Consider the following 23,747-nt stretch of genomic DNA (forward strand, 5'->3'; position numbering starts at 1 on the left):
TCCCCGGGGGTGCTGCCCGGCCCCGGCAGCCCCCGACCCTCCCGTCCCTGCCTGCGCCCCTACGAGCGGAGGGGGAGCCCGGCCCTCGGCACCGCGGGGGCTCGGCAAAGCGGCCACCCCAGGCTCAGGGCACCCCCTCGGGCACGGATAAGGAAGAGAAGGGAATGGGGGGTCTAGGGACTGGGGCGCTGCTGTGGGGAAAGCTGGCACTGGGCTGCCCAGGGGCATATTCATGCCCCAGGCACACGTGCTGTGGCCTGGGGAGGCTCCAAGCATGCAGCCCCGTTGGGGAGGTTGACCAGCCTCCCTGCTCAGGAGCAGCTTTAACCCATGCAGCTGTGGCGTCCCAGCAGCAGGAGTGGTGCTGCGACACCCAGGAGTGCCTGAGCACCCTGTAACGCCGGTGGTGCGTCATGCCACAGCTGCCTGTCACATACCGTTGCGAGGCGGTGGCAGACACCGGCTCAGCTCCACCCCGCAATACTTGCATTTCTCTGGGTCGAGCACAGAGAGCTGCACATAGGGAGCAGGAGCAGCAAACAACCAGCCTAGCAGAGCTCAAAGGTCCAAGCACCCCTCTGGCGCCTGCCTGCTCTTGCAGCAGGTCATAGTCCAAGCCCATCCCTACCTGCAAAGGTACGGTGCAAAGAGAGAGCTGACAGCACCCCAGGGAGCTGGGCCGTCACCCTGCAGAGTTAGTGAACGGGATCTTCCCGAGCACAGCAAGTCTCTCCCACCGAGCGGGATGGTGGGCAATTCTCCCTGCTGCTTGGGCTGACAGCGCTGCGGAGCAACGATGGGCATGGGTCCTGCCCAGCTCTGCCTTACTGGCATGACCCTGTCCCGGGCAATGGTTAAGTATGGGATTGCTGCAGCAGGAAGAGCAGCTTCCCAAGGCCCTGCCACAGGTGGGGATGCCTTGTGGGCTGCAGGTGCAGGGCTCACCCCGGGCCCGGAGCCTGCTGTGCAGAGGTCAGAGCTTAGCAAAAGAGCATCTTTTTCCCCCAGCTACTGCAGCCCAGGGAAGTGAGTGGGCAGCATGCCCCAGGCTCCACGCACAAAGTCCTCTTTTTTTTCCCCCAGGATAGCTCCGAGCAGGATTCCTGGGTCCCTGGTTGGTGGTTACAGCTGATCTCCTGGAGGTGTTGAAAGATCAGATCCTCCTGGCAGGAACCCAACCCTCACAAACCGAGCCTGAGGCACTAATCATGGAGCTAGAGCTGTAGCTCCAGGCCTGCAAGAACAAGTGACCCTGCCACAGGCAAAAGCATGTCCAAATAACCTGCTTCCCGCTCACCAGATGCAAATTAACCAATTTCCTTAAAAATTTAGCAGGGGGGGAATCCCGAAATACTTCATAGCTCAACAGTAACACAGATGCATTTGATCCTTGGAAGAAACAAAGCAAGGGAAAGACCCCTGGACTGTGGTGCTTCAAAGCAGTGGGCAGAGGGGAGAATCTCTTCCCACATCTCCAAACAGTCTTACCAGGACCAGAAGCAAAGTGCCCAGGGGCAGCCCCAGGCACAAGGTGGGAAATGACACCTATCCTGTCCCACACCCTCCCTCCCTGGCTGGCTCGTGTCACCCCATAAAGCTGGTTGCAGAATGCTACAAAGGGCTGTACCAATTAATACCCCAAGCCACCTCAGTGACATCAGTTTGTGTGCAAAGGGTAATGTGGGGGCCAGCTTCTGCTGCTTCACCTTCCATTGCCTCTTGGACTATCAGTCTCTGGCACTGTTTATCACGACGGGAGCGTACAGAATTCCCAGCCACACCAGACAAAAAAAAGATCAGAAACACCAGGAATAGTTAGTTCACTTTATTTTAGATCCTACATGAGGTAGGGATGTTCAGATCCTGTCAACCTATTTATAACTTTTAATACTCCAAGGTATTAATTATTAATAATTATTAGTTAATTAATAATTATTAATTATTAGTGAAATAACAAGAACAGCTAGTCTACATGTGCATATTAATAACCTGAAACTATTCTATGACAATTCAGCAAGCTGAAAATCAGGAGAGGTATAGCGAGCAGTTACACCGAACCCTAACAGCATTAATCCTGTCCCCAGCTCCTCTTGCAGCCGTACACACCCCAACAGTGCCAACTTTCTCCCTCCCCGTCCTCCCACAGAGCTGGCAGCTCTGCCTGCACATGGACACCTCTTCTTTGCAGCTCTGCCTCATCTCAGCACATTGGCAGGAGCACCTTTCTCGAGGTGTCACTCGCTTGAAAATTGATCTTGTACCTACTTGAGATTCAGCAACAGAGCAGGGCAGTGCAGCCTTTGGTTCCTGGCTTACTGCTCCCTGTGCTGCCCGCGAGGGCTCTCCCATCCTGGGCAACGGCACAGCAAAATTCCCAGGCAGGGCAGAGTCACACTTAACTTGTGTGATGTCAAGTGCGATAGGAAACAGCCACTACCCACAACTTTAGAGATCAGAGGAGGAACGCGACCCAGTACCGAAATAACACCTACACTTCTGTCTCCCGAGACTGGCTGGAGCTGAGCCAGGCTGACCTTTTCCACAATTCGCTGTGCTATCACAGCAGAAATTCAATTTGCAGTTGGCTTTAAATCACCACATACGAGACATGAGTGGGACTGCATGGAGGAAATCCAGGCAGGTTACCAGCTCCCTGTCCCCAGTTCACCTTTGCACAGCAAACTAACAGTGTCATCTGCAGGCTATTTTGGAGTCCTTGCTCAGCAGCAGCCACATTTGCCCAGATACCCTCTGACCACACACTGACTGCAGCTCAGATCTCACTGCAGTGGTCGGTCCTGTAACTGGAAGGGCTTTCACATGTCTCTGCACCCCCATACAGCACTATGGCAGCTGCTGTTGCCGTTCTCTGACATATATATTGCCATAATGCAGACTGGTCTAATCTAGATGATAAAACAATGTTTTTCTCAATATGCTTGTGAGGGATAAAACCCAGAATGTCCTGGATGAGTTTCCAGATGCAACCCTCCTGCTAGGCCCAGGCTCCTCTAACTACTAGTGCTTTTTAAAATAAAAAGTCATCCCCATCACCAGCTAGGGCCATCCCCCAGAGCCCTGGCACTTGATCTAGGAAGCTTGGGGAGCAGTGTTTTCTCAATGGCAGGAAATAAACCCAATGGTTGGAGAAGGTGGGGGGCTAAAAGCCCTTACTAGGAGGAAGAGTGGTGAAGGACAAATGGGGGGAAGCCAGAGTAATAACAGTCATAAAATAATTCAGGTTGGGAGGATCCAGAGGTGAAGTTAGCAGGGTGAAACTGGAAGTCAGATCAGGTTGCTCAGGGCCATGAGTAGACAAGTTTTGAGCATCTCCAAGGATGAAGACGCCACAACACTTCTGGGGAAAGGCCCACATCCATCGCTGCCCAGCCACATCAGCTTGACACCTTGGCCGCCCTGCTCCAGAGATGCCAATATGGTGAACTTCCACTGCAATCAGTGCCTCTCTTCAGCCTGGACATCACCCTGAGTGACTTATCAACCTGTCAGTGCTATCAACCCATCTTAGCCAGCTAGCCACCCGCTGCCCAGCCAATAGAGCACATCTATAGCTTTGATGAGATCTATGCTAAAAGCACCATGTACAATGCAATAGAAAAATCAGACAGGAGTCCATTTTTTTCTTGCTGTTTCTAGTTCTGCTCAGTAAATAAACAACATGATCTCCCTTAGAAACAGACAAGGTTGAAAAAGCAAGACCAATTCCACCCAAACATCAGTGGCCAGAAAGGATCTATAAGCCCATTTCAAATCCCATCTCCCCCAGATGCCTTCTGGGTTCCCCAACTTGGTCTGAAGAGTAAAGCTCCTTCACCAACACTCCTGACCAAGGCCAAGCCAGAGGATCAAAACCCTTTCACCAGCTCACTCCTGTCCATTTAAAACAAACTGTCTACGAAATGACTCAGCCTCCAGCGTGGAAAGGTATCATGCAGAGGCCCTGCTCCTGTCCACACTGGACATTGAAATCAGCCACAAAATTGCGGAGCCCAATTCTGAGATAACTCATCATACTCCAAAAAAACCCTGCAGCAGACAGGACTTCACACCCATCAAACTGAGTGTGGAAGATTCTGCTGCAGGCAAGAGCTACCAGAAACAATATCCCTGCTCACCCTAGACTCCTGCTCACTGTGATACGGGAAACCTCAGCATATGCTCTCTCCTGATCCTACAGTCCTTTCAGTACAATTCCTCTCAGCAGCTCTGGGAATACAGCAGTTTCAAAGGAAACAGGTAAAGGGACGGACTTCATTTAGGACCGGAAGCAGCTTCTGGATAACAGGTTTCTTCAACAGGGAGGAAACGGCATGAGGTGTTAGACATAGGGTAAGTCCTAACTCTCAGCATCAGCCCCACTCCAGCAATAGTGGCTCAGTCTCGCTGTAGTAATGATGGCCCAGTAGACCACAGAGACTGACAACACAGCTGTGGGAGGGGGTATAAAAGCAAACTGACATCTGGTAGCTCATGGGTGGTAGGCTGCTATCCTACTCAGGGCTGGAAAGGTGAAAGAACATTTTGTATGGTCTTGAAGTTGTAAAGCTTTCATCACCTCCATCACATGCTGACCTACTAGTGTGTCATGTGCTTGAGAAGCTCCAACATCTGCTATCTGCAGTCCTTCCACTGTCCTGGGGCAAGGACTAGCCTGCTGCGCTGGAGACCTCCACCTCCCTCCCCGTGGCAGAGGGGAACAGAGCCTGGCACTCCCGTGCCTGCGGCTGCTCTAACCCCGCTGTCTGGGAGAAGAGCTTGGCCCTCCCTGCACATCTCTGCAAGAACTGTAAGAGATTAGTTTAACACAGGCTTTGAGGGGAAAACCAAGGCTTGAAGGGCCTGGGAGAATGGCTGCTAGGCCACCAGCATGCCCTACTGCATTCACTGGGAGACTACAAAGCAGGAGGGAAGCAGACAATTTCCATCTCCTGTAGGGAAGAAGGTCCCCCAGCAGACACTGCAGTGCACAGGTGCGGGGAACCACAGGTGCTCACAGGTGTTGGTAACAGGGATTTGGTGGGATGCAAGAGTACAGGAGCCCTGCCCTGACAGCACCCACAGTCCTCTGTGCCCTGGCAGGTAGGTCTGTCGTGACACCTGGTGGCCAGAGGCACCCCTGCAGCACCTGCCACCAGTCTGCCCCATTTCTTCTTAAACCTAGATGAATGATCTCATTTCTACGTTCTCATGTGAAAGCAGGAATGAGACAAGGGAATGTGGTCAGGACACTCAGGCTAGGAAACACTAAGCATCTCTGAGCATCCCCACGGTCTCAGCAGCACCTCACAGAGTTCTCCATCCTGTACCATAACCTGCCATGCAGCTTCACGGCCCTACCTCAGCTCTACCTGGAGTAGAGCACTGCCTTAGAAGGGTGGGAGTGAGTTATGAGCTGCAGCAGGGACATTTGGAGAAGAAACTCATTACAAAAACCTACCAGACCTTTCTGATGTATCATGGCTGGGGACAGGGTTTCATTCTTGCAATCACATTTACTCTCTGAGATAGCTCCCGCCCTGCCAAAGTCCCAAACCTCCATGTCCAAAGCAGTGCTGGTTACCACTGCAGGGAGCCAGGCTTCACACCTACACATTTATTATATATACACATCCTGGGGGTAAAGAGGGGCTCTTCCCATTGCATGGTTTTGTCGAACGATTGTCCATGCTGCTTGGTCAGGCTACAACATCACTCTTCCCACGGACTCATATCTGTGTCGATGGCCACGCAATTATAGGCCGCGTAGCGTAACTTCTCTTCACACACTTTGGCTCTAGGGATGACAGGAGGGAGGGGGGAAAAAAAACAAGGAGGAGTTGCCATTGCTGTATCTGTCAGCTGAGATGACAAGATGCTTTATGAGATGGAGGCTATGCCTCAACAACCCCGGACGGAGAGAATCACAGCAGCCACATAGTACAGTCAGGGCAGCTTAAGTGTGGCAAAGTGATGGGGTCCTACGGGTCAGCATCAAGGCTGAGAAGAGAGCCCAGACGCACAGTCTACCATGTATAGGGAGCAATACAACTTACGTGGCATAGTTGGGCAAGAAGAGAGTGCTGGAGCAGGTGGAGGACTCTGGCAATGCATCCGTTGTCTCGGAGCTTGGGGAGAAGGTAACAAACTGGTCAGACCCAGCAGGCCAATGAGGCAGGGGAAACCGGGTCACAGATCCCCTTTGATATGGTTTTTGTCAGCCTTATGGCTTAGAGAAGGACAGACTCACCCCAGCTTGTCTGGATAGATGTAGATCCGTGCTGGAAGGCGGCTTCTGCCAGTGACAAACCTGAGGAAGCGGCTGCGATCCTCTGTGAAGAGAGGGCAAAGACAACAGCTGATCCCAGGGACATGTGAGAGGAGTTCAGCCACCTCCATGTGTCCCCAGCACTGGCGAAGAGTTGGTCTTTCAGCCCAGTGACTTGCTCTGCTCAGCTTCCATCTGTTTCCCAGGCAGTGATAGGTGTTGTTTCCCTCTCCCAGTTTGCAGACAGCACCCAGGGGCTGCCATGGCACAAGATGACATGCAGGGGCAGAGCAAATCACTCACCATTGGTGAAGTTGTTGAGCGCTTCCCAGAAGTACTGAACCCGGGTATCCAATGGCTCAAAGTCCTCAAACCGTGCTGGAAGAAAGGATACAGAAAAGGAGTTTGCTAGAGACATCCTAGGCCCCTCCCTTGATAAATTACAGCAGGATTTCCCCTGCTCCCCCACAGGCTCTCCGCCAGCACAGGAAGAGACCTCTAGGTGTCTGCAGGGTGTTAGCACACAGACCCAGGGTGTAGGGACACATGCACTCAAGATCTCCCCAGAAAGCACATCCAGATCCAGATCTCAGCTCCAGAGAGGTTCAGACACTGGGAACAGAGCGACAACCCAGCCTCTCCTCTGAAGCCCAGCATAGAGGCAAAAGGTACCCCTGCCCTTATCAGCACCCAGCTAAGGGCAAGAAGTACACAGGTCCACTTTCTCACTGCAGTAAAGGATAATATATCTGTTTCCTACACCTCTCCTTGTCCCAGCAGGTGGAGAAGACCATCATCTCACTTTCAGGGAAATGGTTTTCGGTGGAGTCCTTCACTTACTGAGCTTCTTCAAGGCATCAACTGTGACTTCAGGGTCTCCACAGACTTTCTTTTCCAGCTCCTGCCAGGTGAGGAGGTCAAGAACAGCTTGGGGTACCACCTTCAGCAGCCCAGCCTGCATGGCCATGATCTGAAAAGGAGATGGGACAGCTGAGTGGCATGTCCTGCCTGTTTTCCTGGCTCGCAGTTGATTCCAGGGACTGCACTGGACCGAAGCCATGCAATTGCTCAGGAAACGCTCCAAGGAACCTGGAGAGGGGAATGGGGTCCCACAGAGATGCATCCCAGTTCATTCAAGAAGCCCATGTCAGGTCTGAAAATAAAACCCACATGTATCCCATGCTGCTATAAGCCACTTTTCTTTTCAGCAAGCCCATAAGCTCCAGGATCTCACCAGAAAGCACTGGCTACTATTGCACTAATGAGCATAGGGACACTATGTGCAATGCATTTTAACAGACATGGAGTAGAAGGGATGTCTCCAGGAGCAAGGTGCTACCCATGAACTCAGTCACTGATGGTCTGGGACAGCATTACCTGCTCCTTGCTCTCCTCCAGCCGAGCCTTCTGCACCAGGCGGATGAACTCCTTGCGGTCCTCATAGAGCACCACAGTACTGCTGCCATTGGGGATCAGCTCCACCATGCGCTGGTCACTCAGCACCGTTGTGTAGGTCAGCTCATTCCCAAATTTGAACTCAAAGGTGTCTTTGTCCATGACTTCCATCACCTCCAGGAGCTTCACCTGCTCAGCTCCCAGAGAAGTGTGTATTAGAGAGATGTCCAGCAAGCAGCCATGTGCCTGAACCCACATCTCCTTCCTTTCCAGACAAGGGCTGGAGTGACTGGGACAGCAGCACAGCATGGGATACACTGCCTGGATCTGCACTCGCCTTTTGGCAGACCCTGGGGCGTTGCATGCTGGAAGCAGTAGGTGGCATGGCTACATCTCTATATCAGCTGTGGCTTGCACGAGTGCTAAGAAAGCCCTTTTTTTGAATGTTTCTCTGACACATCATAAGAGGCAAGCACAACATGGTGACAGGGACACAAACCACCCCCTTGCTGAGCACCACAAGGAACACAATAGGCACCGCCTTTCAGCCCCTCTCACCAGCACAGAGTCCACAGCAGGAAAGTCTTTGCTCCAGCTGACCTCCTCCCCTGTTAACTGTTTCCATACAAAGCCAGGAAGAGCCAGGACCTGAAAGAGAAAAGGGATTTTACTGTGGGAGAAGAGATGTCCCCTGAGGTGGAGATGGGGCTCAACAGTGTAGATGAGACACAGAGCTAGAGCAGTTTGACACACAGGAGCTTCCCTGCTCTCTCCATCCCCTCAGGCCTTGTCCTGCCCTTCTGCACATGCAGGGCTTACCAGGCACCTTGGCCTATAGGGTGCTGAGCAGAGACCAGAAGCCCTTTCCCAAGCTCCCAGCACAATCTCCCAAAACTTAGGCTGTGAGCTCTCCTAATCCCGTGGCCCCAAATCCTGACAAAGGCGCTTTGCCCCATTATGTGATCACAGAGCCCTCCCACGTTCCTGTGGGATAGGCTGCAGAAGAGGGCTATTGATTCCCTTTGGGGTAAACCTCCATGCAGGGACAGGGCTGAAAGCTCACCAGAAACTCCTTGCCCCTCAGAGCTGCTCCCATGATCTGCCCAATCCACTCGTACTTGGGGAAGTCCTTGCAGGAGGGGTTGGGGACGTACATGTCCCTGGCTTCCCCAGTGCCGTTACCCTACAAGAGGGAGTAAAATTCCACATCATATTCTCAGCCCAGCACAACGCTGGGCTCTTGCAGTGACTCTGGGCACTTCTCACAACAGAACAGGCCTAAAAAAACCCTGCCCTCCCTGGTAATATTCCTAGTGAGAGACAAGCATCCAGGCACTTGCCAGTGTATCCTAAAACTGGATGCAGCAAAGCAATCTCCAGAGCCTGCCAGGTGGCTCTACCCAACCCTTCAGCTAGGAGGAGAGGTTTTGGACCAGCAAAGGCAGATACATTCCTGGCATGCAGGGGGACAGGAACAACATCGCATTGCTAGGCACAGAAAGATCTGCCTCAGGTATCGCAACCCACAGCACCTGGTTGGACGTGCGCACAAAGAAGGGCAGGGGTACGGGGGTGTCCGCTGAGCTGGGACACAGCTCCTCTGACATGTCCGCCAGGCTGTCCCGAAAACCACCACCTGCAACCCAAAAAAGACACATTTTTAGTGATGCGAACTCTGCATGTGCTGACCCTCAGGATTATGAAGCAAAGATCAGGAACACTGGTCAAACCTGACCCTGCTGAGCAGGAGGCTCCTCTCAGTGCCTTGTGGCACCAGAGGAAATAAGACAGGAAAAATAACATCCCTGCCAGGCCCGTGGAGGACAGCCGCACGAGCATTCGGCACTGTCAGTGCTGCTGCTAGTGACTAATGGGGGGCCAATCTACATCGTAGCAAGCAGCTCTCCTTATCCAGGCCATGGTGACCTGCCTTCCCTCTCCCCCATCCAGGGGCAGTAACACTGGGGGCAAGCATGAGCCAGAGCAGCAATGGGGCGCCCCCTTCAACTAACTCTCCCCACTCTGCCCCAGTGTGGGGCCTTACCCCACGCAGCCCCTACCTTGGTCAATGATGCCCTCTGCGATGAATTTGCACTCCCACCACTGGTCATAACGCAGCGGCCACCTGTGGGGAACCAGGCACAGCTTGAGCCACTGCTCAGCCCCCAGGTGCTCAGTGCACCCAGAGCTGAGGAGAGACTGGGGAAGCAGCAGGGACAGCTGGGACACCAGGGGCCTAGAGCAGACCAGCCTGGGCCTAAGACAGGGCAACACACCAATTCTCCAAAGCCAGTCGCATCCTCAGTGGGGAGGTAACACCTTGGGGAATAGTCCCTGATACCCTGGCTGAGCTGTATCCTGCCCTAGCAACCCTTCTCCAGAGTATGGGGCACACAGGCGCTTCCCAAACACCCTGCGGCGCCAGAGAACAGACCTCCCAGCAGTGCGTGACCCCCTCCCCCAGGCACCACTTACCTATAATCTAGGGGCTTTTCAAACTTGTCAGAGGGTTTCAGGCCTTCATACACCTGTAACAAGCAAAGATGATCAACCTAGAAGGGCAGGTCACTCCCACAGGGCAGGTGGGAGAAGTTTGCTGCCCTTTTAGTGTAACAGGACTTTTATCCTCTGCATTAGTAACACATCATGGAGAGAGTCTAGGGTAGAGCAGAGACTTCAGCTCAGATCTCCCAAATTCCTCCTAGCACCCTATCCTGGGGGCACCTTGCCTCTCCATCAATCTCTGCCTCAGCCCAGGTGGCCTCAGCCCAGGCAGGATGAAGCCCTGAAAGATGAGCTATAGACATACTTAGTACCATTCCTGGATAAGGGGCCATCAGCACATATATCTGCAGAGCTTAGGAGTCACAGAAAGAGGCCTTGAGATCTCTGGGCAACTCCAGCTCCCAAGTCATCCCCTCCATCCACCTCCTTCTGGTTCCTTTTGGTTTTGGGATACCTCACTCTCCCCATAGCAGCAGGGACCCCCTCCCCCCTCCCAGGAGGGGCAGTACCTGGGTGAAGACAGCATTCTTACAGCTGGGGTCCAAGGCAGGGTTGTCCCGGTGCTCCATGGCCAGGCGTCGGTTAATATAGAGCCGCGGCATGAAGTTGGGCTTGCTGGTCTCCGAGTCCTTCAGACACTGGGTAATGAGAGCCGTGCGCCGCTTGGACAGCAGCAAGAACTGCTTGATATGCTGCCAATGGACATGTTCAAGATGTCAGAGGTGCCCAGCAGTGCCCAAGGCAGCTCACATACTTCCTACTGAAACCACTGCACTGCCAGGTCTCTCCCCTTCCCAGAGCTGTTCCAATCCACACACAGCCATATTCTCCTGAACAACTTTTGCTCCACCTCACCCACTGCCTCAGAGACACTTTGCTTTCTGGTTTAAGGGAGATGCCATACCTGATCGTCTCTTCATCAGCCTTCATCCAACACTGGCATCGCTTGGGCTCTCCTTCACCTACACTCACCCGCCAGACCACAGATCTTATTAGCCCTCCTATTTGTAACCAAATCGAGCTGTGATAAATAAATAAAAATCCTCATACGCTTTGGGTTTTACACTAAGTTAGCACAGGAATTACAATGCTCTCTGACACACAGTTTGGAAGCGCACAAAAAGAAAATGCCCTACCAATGCCCAGCACACAAATTCTGGGAGAGGCTGTGAGGCAAACAAACGACTGGAGGGATGAGCCAAGTCTGATGAGAAAGATGCAAATCAAAAGCTTAAAGCCAGAAAGTACTTATTAGTAAAAAGCCTTGCCAGTTGGACATGGCCAGCTCAGAACTGCAAGCAGCAAGTTCTGGAACAAACTTGGAGTGTCCTGGGCTGAGATCTCAGAGCAAACATGCATTCGGATCACACTCAGTGCTGCTACGGTCTGAGTCCTTTCATGGGTGAAGTGCTCTCACCCAGAGCTCTAGTTTGATTCTGCTTGCTACCCTGTATTTAAAAATTTGCACACCACTGTTTTAACAGGCAACTAGCCTCCAAACAATATCATCTTTCACAGCTTTAATGAACTGAGCTCAGTCAGATATGTCTCTGGAGCTATTTTAAAAGGCAACGTGCAGTGACTGTTTCCCTTGTCACAGCCCAGGTGAAGCCACCCTGCCAGACCCAGGCCCTAGCTGAGACAGAAATCTCCCACCTTGAGTTTGCTGAATGTGCCAACAGTATGATCCCAGGCTGGCACTAGGTGATGCAGGACACTGTCCAGGAGCTTGACAAACCTAGATCACAAAGAAGAAGGTGCTATGACACACAGGAGGGCCAGGGATCTGAGCAAACCTTTTCCAGCCCAGGCAACTCCAGACACAGGCAGAAAAGCAGCAACTGATCTGAATAAAACCCAATGAAGACTTATATCGCAGAACCTTTGTCCTAAATCCCCGTTTCCTGGGCACTGCAGGGACCACACAACCTTTACGAAGGACTCTGTGCGTGCCTGCCCTATGCACAGCACAGGTGTGCTGCACTCACAACATGCAAAACACAGTGAACTTAAGGTGTAAGACTCCACTTAAGCATAGGAAAGTTAACTTCCAGGATCCCACTTTGTCCCCAAATGCATCTGCTATTTCCTCCAGGGTCCAGGATGCCCTTCTCAAGGGGAGCCATACAGCTTCTGGCCACACTCAGACTGAAGAAGGCACCGAAACCTGCAGGCAACACCATGACGCTGCCTGCTCCCTCCATACTGTACCTCTGAATGAGCACAGCCCGCCGGTAGAGCAGGTCAGGGTCTGTCCCTTCTAGGCGGGGGTAGCGCACTAAATTAGCCAGTTGGAACATGTCGGCACTGAGCCCCAAGTCCCGCTGTCGAGAGGATTTGATTTTGATCCCTCGGAGTCGAACATCAATCCCATCATCTGCCGAGGAAGAGCATGAATGATATGCTAAGTCCAGGAGAAAGCAAGCCAGGGCAGTATGCGCACAACACAAGCGGGCTATAAGCCTTGGCTGGCAGAGATGCAAGGACAAGGCCTTTCTGGCCTCATGCTGGCTTTGCTCCCTGCATAGCTGGACTGCAAAGCTCCTGAGCAATGGTGTTCACAGCTCTCCTCCTGGGGCTTACTCTCCACCTGAGAAACTCAGGGAAACAGTGAAGAGCCAACTTCCAGTCAGGGACAGAACAGAGCCACTGAGTCTAGCCTCCAATAAATGGGCTGGAAATGTGAAGAGCTCCACCAGCTCTGAGGCTGGGCACTGAGAGCCTGAAACACCTCTGTGAGGAAGTGGGAGATTCACAGACGAATAATCAAAGACCAAAAAAGATGGGAGGAAAACACAGAGCTTGCAAAAATCCAGGCCCCTCTGGAGTTTCCCATGGGTCTTCTGCATCTCAGCTGGAACAGCCAGCAGGGCCAAGAGCGTAAGCCTCAGGGACAAACCCTAAACATACAGCACCTTACAGGACAGTGGTGTTACAGATGCAGCCATAACACCTAGGCCTACCTCTGCACTCCACAATCCGGATCTCGATGACAGGCAGGTGTGTCGTCATGTCCTCAAGGACACACACATCCCCAATGTAGCTCCTGCAAACACAGCACAGACAGAGGCTGCAGAGCTGTTCCCTTGCCCATCCTGCCAAAATCCACCTGACTGCTTACAAGGAAAGACGGTTTGCATCCTCTGAAATGGGAAACCATGACTGGAACCCAGACCCAGCCTCCCAGCTCCATCAACACCACAATAACATGACCTATGTGAAACCCTCAGCCTCCTGGTGCCTCAAGTCTAGGCAACCTGTTCCTGACTGGTCCTACAAGACAAACATGGCTCCCTGAATTAACCCAGCAGCTACTGGGCTGCACCAGTGTTTCTGTGCTAGCAACCAGGCACAGCAAGGCCCTTCAACTGGCCTGTAGGAGTTGGGCATTGGGTTTCCTAGCATCCCTTAGACTTTAGCGCATCTGCAGCCTGTTTGCCCAGCACCTCACCCCAGCAGGAAAGGGTGTGCATAGGGTCTGCACCTAAGACTACATCATTCCAGCACTACTTTGGGAAACAAACACAGATGATGTCTGCAAATGTGGATTGAAAGGGTCCTGCCTGCGTGCTCATTGGGCCTTGCTGCTGTAGGCAGAAGGAATCCAAGGCTCAGAGACAGAACGCCTCTCCCAAGGTCCTGCACCTCTTAAGCCAGGCTGATGGTGGCATAACTGCTTAGAGTCAGGACTTCCAGCATCCTCTGGCCCCTGCAAGGACCACACTGCCCTCTGCCTCCTGCCACTCACTCATCAATGCCGACATCATTCAGTTTCTTCAGGTTGTCCCCCTCACCCCCATACACGGCAACCCTCTTAGGCATGAAGTTCTCGTCGGTGGTATCCACTGTCAGCAGGAGCTTCCTGCAAAGGGAACCATGAAATTAGGAGGAGATACGTGCTGCATCTGAACACCCACCGCTGCTCCCCTCATGGCCTGGCCACACCTGTATCAAGCACATGCAGCTGGTGCCAGGAGCCCTAGTTACTTATGATGATACTGGCTAGGAACCTTTCAAGTCCAGAGCCAGAGTGGGGGACAAGGGGCAGGGAGGGCAGGGCGAACCGGGGCCATGATGGACGTGCATACAGACTGACAGCCGTGGGGCCCACCCCAGCTGCAAGCCAGCGCACGAGGGGAGAGACGCCTCACTTGACAATGGTGCCTTTCTTCATGTTGAGCCGCACCCAGTGCTGGCCCTGGGACCCGTCGCTCTCCCAGTAGGTGTCTGCATGGCTGTCGGTCAGACATGACACGTTGAAGTCCTCCTGGAAGAGAGCAGTGAACAAAGCAAAGATAGATGGGAGCAGGATTAACTTGCCCTTTCGAGGCTACTCTCAGCATAAGTCTCAGAGCCAGAGAGGGGTCCAACTGGCCCAGCACCATTTGCTGGGCTGTGGGAAGAGAGAGGTTCCCATACAAGGACACTGAGGCTGACCCCAGAGCGCTCTGGGGCCACGCACACAGCAGAGGATGTCAAAAACTCCCTAAAACCAGCTCAGCAGCTACCATCAGCATTTGCTTCTCAGATCACAGGTCGCACACTACGCCCACACAACACACCGCATGACACTCCCTTCTGAGCCTAGGCTTTCTCTCCCATGTCCTCCAACACATGGACCAGAGCAGTGCAGCACAAAGAGCACCATCCACGCTACCCAGCCCCAGGGCACAGCAGGGCTGACTCACCGTGTAGGATGAGACATCGATGCTGTCCACATACTGCTTGACGCTGCCCAAGTTCTCATCCTCCTTCCCAATGTGATCGTACAAGAAATGCACCAGGTCTTCATCGCATTCATAAGTCCACGTTGGGGGCACATACCTATGAGGACAAGGGGGTTAAAGGGCCTGGAGACCCAGGAACAGCAAGGCTGCATTAACCCCTGCTAGGCCAATGGATCAGGGAAGGTGAGTCTGTGCCCTGCTTGCTTTGGCCTCACACTGTTTTGTGCTTTGTGCAGGCTTATCTAGGACAAGGCTGTTTGAGCTGAGCAGAGCCACCGCCTCCCAGCTCCCTTGCTGCCTGTCTTCCCCCGCCACCCCGTCTGCAGGAGATGGCTGTCTGAACAGCAGGGGAGAGACAGCAGCTCGCTCCCACCCACAGCCGAAACATGCACACCGGGAACCAGCTCATACCGAAGCTTCTCTACTGCAGCCTCATCCTGCTCCATGGGCTTGGGTTTTGCTCCGAGGCGCAGGGAGTACGTCAGATCCACCACCTGCTCCCACCTGAAACAACCCAAAGAAGGGGAAAGTGAGAGAAACCCAGGGAAGGGAGGAGCCAGCAGTCAAGGAGTAGCTAGGAGGAGGTGATGGGGGTTTAATCCCCTACCACACTGCATCTTTCATCACCTCAAACCTCATCGGCTGCCCTTTCCTTCCAGATCATCTCTAATTCTTCCAGGCCATACCCAGCTATGCAGGGTCCCTATTGTCTTGCATTCATATACGAAATGGCCCAGTGGGCCGGGACTCTTCAGTCCAGAGCAGAAATGGCCGAGAGGCAATACACCAAAATCACAAGCAGCAGGGCATGGGCGAACAAGAACCTTACTGCATTCTTAGGTATAAGGAGAAAGGGATGTCAAACAATGAGGGCAGGCTCAGAGCATAAACATGCTGAGGAAGATGGTTCTACATCCTACGTGTGGTTAATCTGTGGAAATTCCTTTCACAAGATGTTGCAGGTGCTAAAGTTTACATGGATTCAAGGAAATATCAGAAAAGCTGATGAAGGAGTAAAAATCCACTAGAGAGTTACTAAACAAGTAGAAACATCTCTGGCAATGGAAGTCCGTGACCCAGGAATGGCTGGAGGCTGTGGAAGCACTGATTTAGGAGAAGAATTATTACATCTGCCGTCTTTTTGCCACTGTTGGGGGATACCTTTGGCTTGACGCAGCACAGCTGTTCTTGTGCTCTCCAGCAAACGGTCAGGGCCAGTGTTCTGGAGGGTGGGAGGTCAGACTGAGGCACCAGCGGAAATGAGATTTTTGATCTTTTTAAACAAGAACTACTTCTCCCACTTCTCCCATCACTGTGGCTGCACCACAGTGCACCTAAAAAAGCAGGATTCATGCATGGATCATGAGGGAAAGTTCAGAGCACAGTTGCTCTCAGGAGAGTTACCTACTGGTTACAGTTCAGGCAGAATTGGCCTGTTCTGAGCAGATGCCCAGTGCAGGGACAGGGAGATGCTGAGAGATGGGAGGGTTAGTCTGCACATCAGAGTCCACAGGTGAGACAGCAGTGCAAACACACTCGAGCACGTAAATCACTGCCATATGCAAAACCTCCAGAACATCACAGCTGAGGACCCAGGCTCAACGTGCAGGTCTCCAGCTCCTCACCGTGGGCAACAAAATCCTGATTTCTGCTCCCAGTCAGGGTCTGGAGGGGGATGTTGCCCTGCCCCACGCACTGCACCCTTTCCAGACAGCAGCAGAGCAAGGTGCTGCGTGTGGGCTGTCGAAGCTGCCGGAGGTGCCTGACTGCACGGACGCTTACGATGACCTGCGGGGAGACCATGGTCCTGTACCTGATCACGGGTTTGTAGTCGACCCCGAACAGCTGCTGCTGCCTCTGGATCCTCTCCGTGGACTCAACTGGGACCAGCCTGTCCCCTCCTTCTGCATGCTTGCACACCAGGACCCAGCCTTCCTCCAGGTCACAGCCGCTCTTGTACTCCTCCAGCTGCTCCTGCACAGGGAAACACGTCCCGTAAGGAGCCCCGGGCCCCGGCTCAAGCTCGGAGGCGTCGAGGCAGAAGGGAGAACACGGGACGGGACGGGACGGGACGGGCAGGCGAGCGCGGCAAGCGGCGGCTGCCCAGCGCCGCTTCGGCCTCGGCCTGCGGCGACGCCGGGGGCGCAGCGCGGACAGGGGACGTCCTGCGGGGAGCGGGGCGCCTGGGGGGCGCCGGCGGGCCCCGCCGCGGCGGGACGGCGAGGGGCGGCGGCGCCAGCCGGGGGGCGGATCCCGGGCGGTGCCGGGCACCCGCCGCCGGTGCCGCCGCCGCCGCCGTTACCTTGCTGAGCTTCACCCAGAGCCCGGCGCCGTTGCAGTACTCCTCGCCGGTGGCGCGGAGGCAGCCGCCCTTCCGCACCTCGATGGTGGCCCGCGCCGCCCGCTTGCCGCCCCGCGCCGGCCCCGGGCTGTCCCAGACGCTGAGCAGGCTGCGGGCGGCGGCGGCTGCGGCGGCGGCGGCGGGGTCCTTGCAGATCTTGTACTGCACCTCCCGGGGCACGTAGCAGAGCGCGGCGGGCAGCGCCCGGGCGCGGCGGAAGCACTCGCTGCACTGCAGCAGGAACCGCAGCCGGCCCAGCACCTGGTGCGGCGCCTCCCCGCCCGCGCGCATCGCGCTCCCGCACCGGCCCGCGGCTCCCGGTGGCGGCGGCGGCCGAGCCCAGCACCGGAGCCCCCGGGGGTCACTACTCGCGGGTTTACGGCAAACCCCGCCCGCTGCCCAGGCAAGATGGCGGCGCCCGCGGGGCGGAGGCAGGGCAAGATGGCGGCGCCCGTGCCGCGTACGGAAGGGCCGGGAGCGGGGCAAGATGGCGGCGTACGGAGGGGGCAAGATGGCGGCGTCCATGCCGCGTACGGAGGGGCGGGACCACGACAAGATGGCGGCGCCCGCGGGGCGGGGCGGGGCGGGTCGAGACGGACCGGGGAGCGGGGAGCGGGACGCAGGAGGATGGAGGGCAGTGAGCGGCTCGTGTGAGTAGCCGGGGGCCCGCAGGGCGGCGGGCAGAGCCGCCCCCTCCGCCGTGCCGCACCGCGGCCCCCTCCGGTGTGGCGGGTGGGGGTGGACCGGGTCCGGCCGCCTCCCCTGGGCCCGCACTGCCACACCGGGGGCCCGCGCTGGGGACGCTGGTGTGGCACCGGTGTGGTACTGGAGTCCGTACTGGGGACACGGGTGCGAAACTGGGGACACTGGTGGGGCATTGGGCCCTCCCTTGGGGACACTGGTGTGGCCCTGGGGATACTGGTGCGGCGCTGGGCCCTGCCTCGGGGATACTGGTGTGGCATGGGGGCCCTGCACTGGGGACACTGGTGTGGCTCTGGGGACGCTGGTGCTGCACTGCTCTAGCCCTGAGGACACTGGTCCCACACTGGGATGGGTCACTGGGGCACTGGTCCGCAGCCCCACGCCGTGTCGCAGTGGGACAGCGCTGGCCTGTCCCGTGCGGGGGGCCGGGGCTGTGCTGTGCTCGGGGACCCCGGCGGGGCCGGGACCCCCATGCCCGCTCCGTGCTGCTGGGGCAGGCTGGGCTTCGGTCTGCGGGCGACAGCCCCGCCGGGAAGGAGTCGGGGACACCTGGCTGTCTAACGAAGCGGAGGCCGCTGCATAAGCGCAGGCTTGCCCTCTCCATAGCAGCACATGCACCGAGTTTGCCATGGCTCGCGGGGGCTCAGCCCCATGCCACCAACCCAGGCCTGTGTGGCCGAGATAGGGGTTGGGGAACGCCGAGCGTGCGCAGGGACACCTCGCGCCGGGGCCACCCAGGGTCCTGCTGGGCTCGAGTCTCTCTGAGCAGGAGCAACTGCTGCCCCTGATAACTTAATCTCGCAGGGCCCCGGACAAGGCACTGCCTGTCCCCAGGGAGGCCTCCGTGCTGGCCCTGTCCTCGGGCCCAGTAGGGCCAGATCTGGAGCGGGAAGAGGCCCCGGGTCATGTGCGCGGGAAAGTATTTGCCACAATGCTCCCAGCTGAGGAGATCGGCTGGGCAGCGAGGACAGGCTGCCAGCCCCGGTCCCGGCACCCAGGCTGGCACTGCCTCGGGGTGAGCCCCCAGGAGCCATGGATGAGCCATGCCCTGGATCAGCACTGTCCCGGGGGGCCCTGGAGATCTGGTAGGGCCCTACACGGCCCAGCGAGTGCTGCAGCCCCAGGGCTGTGGGGGTCTGGTGCCTGGGGACCAGCCTGGCTCTGCTCACCCCCTGGCCTGCCTGGCCACAAGCAGGGGAAAGCGCCGGTCTCCCTTCTCCGGGATCCCCTTCGCCCCTGGCAGCACCAAGGGGTCTCTTGTAGCCCCCCATCCTGCTGGGAAACTGAGGCAAAAAGCTGGTACTAGTGATGCCATTGCAAGAGACAGAGCAGCATGTTACCGGCTCCATGCAAGGCATCACCCTCCCAGCCTGTCCTGCCTGCTCAGTCTCCCTCTGCACCCCGGGTAAGGGGCACCTGGGCCCCTTTTCTCTCTGGTGACAGCCTGTCTCTGCTCCTTCCTGGCTGTAGCCCCAAGGGCTTCCCCAAGCTGAAGAATGACACATTCCTGCGAGCGGCCCGTGGTGAGGAGACGGAGTACACGCCGGTGTGGTGCATGCGGCAGGCAGGGCGCTACCTGCCGGGTGAGCAGATGAACGGATGCCAGTTGGGCAGCAGGGCAGAGCTGGTGCTGCCCTGCGTGCACCCTGTCATGCTCATGCCTGTCTCTTGCAGAGTTTCGAGAGACCCGGGCTGCACAGGATTTCTTCACCACCTGCCGGAGTCCCAAAGTGTGCTGTGAGCTGACGCTGCAGGTGAGCAGGCCCTTGGGGAGGTCTGTGTGTCCCCTCTCCTCTCCCAGATTGGGACAGGTTTTCTCCCTGTCCCTTAGGTCTGCCTCTTAGCCTGGGTGGCTGCAACTCCTAGGAAGTTGTGCAGCCCAAAGCCTAGCTCAGGGGCCCTTTGACAGTCACCAAGTGACCCGCTGGGAATGGGACAGGGTAGCATGGCCTGTACAACCACCTTTAACCAGGCAGATTCCACACTTGCCTCGGGGACCCCATTGCCCAGGGTGGCTGTGTGCATGTCTGAGCCCTCTATGGGGAGGGGGCCTGGGCCCCTCACTTACACTGCTTCTTCCCCTCTGCCATCTGCAGCCGCTCAGACGATTCCCCTTGGATGCTGCTATTATCTTCTCCGACATCCTGGTGGTACCCCAGGTGAGTGCTGTGGCTGGCAGTGGGAAGCAGTGGCTGGGAAGGGGGCTGGTCCAGAACTGCCCCATTCCTGCTTCTTCCTCTCTCTCCCATCCCCAGGCATTAGGCATGGATGTTGTCATGGCACCTGGCAAAGGACCCACCTTCCCGGAGCCCCTGAAGGAGGTGGAGGATCTGCTGAAACTGCGGCAGAAGGTGGACGTGACCGCGGAGCTGGGTTACGTCTTCCAGGCCATCACACTGACACGGCACAGCCTGGAGGGCAAGGTGCCCCTCATCGGCTTCTCCGGGGCACCTGTAAGTGATGGGGCTCCAGGAGGTGGGATTTCCAGCTGGGCATGGTCTTCCCTCCTCCTTTCTCTGGGGTGATGCCATCCCCATCAGCCCCAGAGCTGCAAGGACTGGCTTCAGTAGTGTAGTTCATCCTGTGTAAGGCAGGGGGATGTTTGATGTGGGAGCAGCTGAGCCCCAGGCTCTGGGCCGCTCACAGGTCCTGCCTTCAGCACTGATCTCGTGACTGGTCCCTCACATCTTCCATCTCCCTCTTCACCTTCTCCTCTCCTTCCCGCAGTGGACGCTCATGTCCTACATGATTGAAGGTGGTGGCTCCACTACGATGGCCAAGGCCAAGAGCTGGCTCTATCGTCACCCCGACGCAAGCCACAGACTCCTGCGGCTGCTGGCGGATGTCATCACCGACTACCTGGTGGGGCAGGTGGCTGCTGGAGCGCAGGTGTGTCCCAGGGCCAAGTCCAGGCAGGAGGGCAGAGACTAGGGACAAGGAGCAGAGGGGATCCAGCAGCTGGGAGGAGAAGGAGGAGGGACTGGGGCACATGGTGGCCACGGCTCTCCCTGCCCCGCATCTCCGACAGGCGCTCCAACTGTTTGAATCCCATGCGGGGCACCTGGGCCCGGAGCAGTTCCAGGACTTCGCCCTGCCCTACATCCGAGACATCGCCCGGGGTGTGAAGAGTAAGCTGAAGGCTGAGGCGCTACCCCTAGTGCCCATGGTGAGTCCAGGGCTGCCCAGGGTAGTCCTGTTGCCTGGGGGCTCATGGGGAGGAGGAGGAGGAGCATGGCCCGTTCCCTGCCCCAGCAATGGGGAGGAAGGGGGTTAAGAACAGGCCAGAAACCAGCACAGAGGGTGTCTGGGAACTCCTTGCTGCACCCGTGAGCAGGGCCCTGTGCTGCCTTCCGAGTTCCAGAGCTGGTGTCTGCAGTCAGCCCCCACCAGCCCATCATGGGTGCTCAGCACTGCCACCCTACAGGCATTGCTCCCCCAACCTGCTACGGGAGCAACAGCATGACAACATCCCTCCTTGCAGCTCCTGGTGCCTCTTGCATCCTCCTGGGTATCCCCCGTTGTCCTCAGCATCCCCTGTGCCAGCCCATGGAGAGGGGCCTGGCCCAGAGCAGAGTCACTGCCCGTCTCCTCCCTCCTCAGATTATCTTTGCAAAGGACGCACACTATGCACTGGGGGACCTGGCCCGCGCTGGCTACGACGTGGTCGGTCTCGACTGGACTATCAGGCCACAGGAAGCTCGGTAAGAGTCTGGCACGGCACTCACATACCCACACTGCACCTCAGGCTGGGTGCCCCGGCCCCTTCCTCTGCCCTGAGCCATCACAGGCCTGGGGATTTCTGGCCCAGAGGTGGGGAGAGCCAGGCCCCAGCGCTATGTGGAGCTAACAGCAACCAGGAGCTGCACTGAGGTGTCCCGCATGCCCAACAGTGGGGGCTGGACCAGCATCCGGCTGCCCCTGCTCTCTGAGCCACATGCATCAACTCACCTGCTTCCTCTCCACTCCAGTGCACAGATAGGCAAAGACATCACCCTGCAAGGGAACCTGGACCCCTGCGCCCTCTACGCACCCAAGGTGAGCGATGGCTGTGACCAGCAACAGGGGCTAGCTTTGTCCTGGGTTAAAAAGCCTCCTTGCCTCAGTTTCCCCACCTGGACAGTCGGCTCCTGTCCCAGGAGGACTAAGCCTGTGCTACTGTGTGTGCCCTGCCCTATGGCATGGGGATCCAAGTACCCCAGGCTGGATGCGGACTAGTGGGGAACTGGGTACCCCAGGCTGGATGGGACTGACACATGGTTTCCAACCATGCCTGCAGGAGAAGATTGGGGAGCTGGTGAAGAAGATGCTGGAGGGTTTCGGGACCCAACGCTACATCGCCAACCTGGGCCACGGCCTTTACCCTGACATGAGCCCCGAGCATGTGGGTGCCTTCGTGGAGGCTGTGCATGCTCACTCCCACCACATGAACAAGCACAGCTGAGCCCTGGGGCTCGGGGCACAGGACTGTGGCTGAAGCATGGCCACCCCGAGCACTGCATGGTTGCAGGGCTCATTCCAGGTTGGGATGTAGCATTAAACCAGCACCTTCTCTGTGGCAGCCGTGTGGCTCTGGCTGGGGTGGGGATGGGGAATTGGCTGGCCCCAGAGGAGATGGGCTTTGCTGCCAGCCCAGCGGTGGGGTGTGTGGATGACAGGGAGCCCCTAAGCCCAGTCCTGTGGTTGGAATGGGGCACAAGGGGACTCCAGGGACCACCCCCACCCCCACCCCCAGTCTGTAAAGCAGTTTCTTGGGAGCCCTAACAGCCCTGAGGGCCTGGCACCAAGGCCCAGCCTGGGTCTAGCCATTCCCCTCAGACCCTGGAGCAGGAATTGTGGTGGCTCCTTGGCCACAGGGAGGACACAGCCATCCCCTGGCCTCTCCTCTTGCCCTGGGAGAGGCTGTGGCAGGCAGCCAGCTGGTGAGGCAGAGTCTGGGCAGCTTTGGGGGTGGGGAGTGACTGCCAGGCCCTGGCCAAGGCTAGCTCTCCCTGCCAGGGCTGGGAAGTGTTGTGCCAGGCACTTGTGAGAGGGGATGTGAGCCCAGACCACAGCTCCAGGCACTAAGGATAGGCTCAGCCCAGCAAAGGGAGAAGAGTTGCCATGGGCCCTAGGGGCTTGGGGATCACATTCCACCTCTGCTGCAGGCTCAGTGTGACCACTGCTCAAGCTCTTGGTGGCCGTTTGGCATGGCCCTGCTGTGGCTCGGCTTTTCCACAGCCTCCCTCAGCGGTGCAACACTGACCCAGCAGTGCTGGGGTCTCCCAGTGCTGGTAGCAGACCCAGTGGGACTCACCTTGAAAACAGTCAGCTTGTGCTCACCAGCCATGTGGTAGGAGTCCTCCAGGTGCCAGCAACACCCTGCGCAAAGCCCCGCTGGCTGGGATGGAGGCAGAGCCTGCTTGCACTGGAGGGGGTGCAGATAGCATGGCCCTAGCACAACCATCACCTTCCCCAGCTCCCTGCCCAGACTTTCTTTGGGACCATCCCATCAGACCTTGAAATTCCTCCCACAAACCCATCCCCTCCTCAGGGGACCCAATTCTGCTTGGGGCTCAACATGCCCCAGAGCAAGCACCCTGGGGTGCTGGTAGCACCCAGAAGCCCTGGGATATGACACTGTGCCATCCCCAATTCCCCCAAACCCCACACCACAGCCCACTCACTGTGGTCAGAGCTGGCTGTAGGATCGATCAAGATGAGGCCACTGCTTGCTCCAACGCTGCTCCAGCCGGCGTGGCCAGGGCAGTCCTTGCCACCAGGTTGGACTGGGACTCGCTAATGCCGAGCGCACTTGGGAATCGCACCCCAGGGC

General features: G+C 56.8%; 2 protein-coding genes across 2 annotated transcripts; one reads left to right on the forward strand and one right to left on the reverse strand.

Annotated features, from left to right (window-relative positions):
* Nucleotides 1-5,599: 5,599 nt before the first annotated feature.
* Nucleotides 5,600-17,602, reverse strand: LOC106496562 (E3 ubiquitin-protein ligase HECTD3). The gene is made up of 21 exons (XM_067301128.1): nucleotides 17,195-17,602; nucleotides 16,706-16,866; nucleotides 15,304-15,396; nucleotides 14,854-14,989; nucleotides 14,317-14,432; nucleotides 13,914-14,027; nucleotides 13,129-13,211; nucleotides 12,377-12,542; nucleotides 11,822-11,903; nucleotides 10,675-10,857; nucleotides 10,136-10,188; nucleotides 9,721-9,785; nucleotides 9,193-9,296; nucleotides 8,724-8,843; nucleotides 8,219-8,308; nucleotides 7,643-7,849; nucleotides 7,106-7,235; nucleotides 6,569-6,643; nucleotides 6,248-6,329; nucleotides 6,054-6,125; nucleotides 5,600-5,794 (listed from the first exon to the last, which is right to left on the reverse strand). Exons 1-21 carry the CDS (start codon nucleotides 17,522-17,524, stop codon nucleotides 5,710-5,712), a joined length of 2,547 nt encoding a protein of 848 aa, XP_067157229.1. The 5' UTR covers nucleotides 17,525-17,602; the 3' UTR covers nucleotides 5,600-5,709.
* A 72-nt stretch (nucleotides 17,603-17,674) lies between these two features.
* UROD (uroporphyrinogen decarboxylase) lies at nucleotides 17,675-22,491 on the forward strand. The gene is made up of 10 exons (XM_067301122.1): nucleotides 17,675-17,883; nucleotides 19,406-19,518; nucleotides 19,610-19,689; nucleotides 20,032-20,094; nucleotides 20,191-20,388; nucleotides 20,663-20,824; nucleotides 20,964-21,101; nucleotides 21,536-21,636; nucleotides 21,904-21,970; nucleotides 22,212-22,491. The coding sequence occupies exons 1-10, from the start codon at nucleotides 17,675-17,677 to the stop codon at nucleotides 22,374-22,376; spliced, it is 1,296 nt and encodes a 431-aa protein (XP_067157223.1). The 3' UTR covers nucleotides 22,377-22,491.
* Nucleotides 22,492-23,747: the final 1,256 nt, after the last annotated feature.

This window comes from Apteryx mantelli, chromosome 8 (assembly GCF_036417845.1).
Source record: "Apteryx mantelli isolate bAptMan1 chromosome 8, bAptMan1.hap1, whole genome shotgun sequence".
Classification (NCBI taxonomy): domain Eukaryota; kingdom Metazoa; phylum Chordata; class Aves; order Apterygiformes; family Apterygidae; genus Apteryx; species Apteryx mantelli.

Coding starts and splice junctions, on each gene's coding strand:
- UROD (XM_067301122.1), top strand. CDS start 17,675: ATGGCGGCGCCCGTGCCGCGTACGGAAGGGCCGGGAGCGGGGCAAGAT. Junction 20,095..20,190: donor ACATCCTGGTGGTACCCCAG/GTGAGTGCTGTG, acceptor TCCCATCCCCAG/GCATTAGGCATGGATGTTGT. Junction 20,389..20,662: donor TCGGCTTCTCCGGGGCACCT/GTAAGTGATGGG, acceptor TCCTTCCCGCAG/TGGACGCTCATGTCCTACAT.
- LOC106496562 (XM_067301128.1), bottom strand. CDS start 17,524: ATGCGCGCGGGCGGGGAGGCGCCGCACCAGGTGCTGGGCCGGCTGCGG. Junction 13,212..13,913: donor AATGATGTCGGCATTGATGA/GTGAGTGGCAGG, acceptor CTGTGTTTGCAG/GAGCTACATTGGGGATGTGT. Junction 11,904..12,376: donor CGGGCTGTGCTCATTCAGAG/GTACAGTATGGA, acceptor TTTGTGATCTAG/GTTTGTCAAGCTCCTGGACA.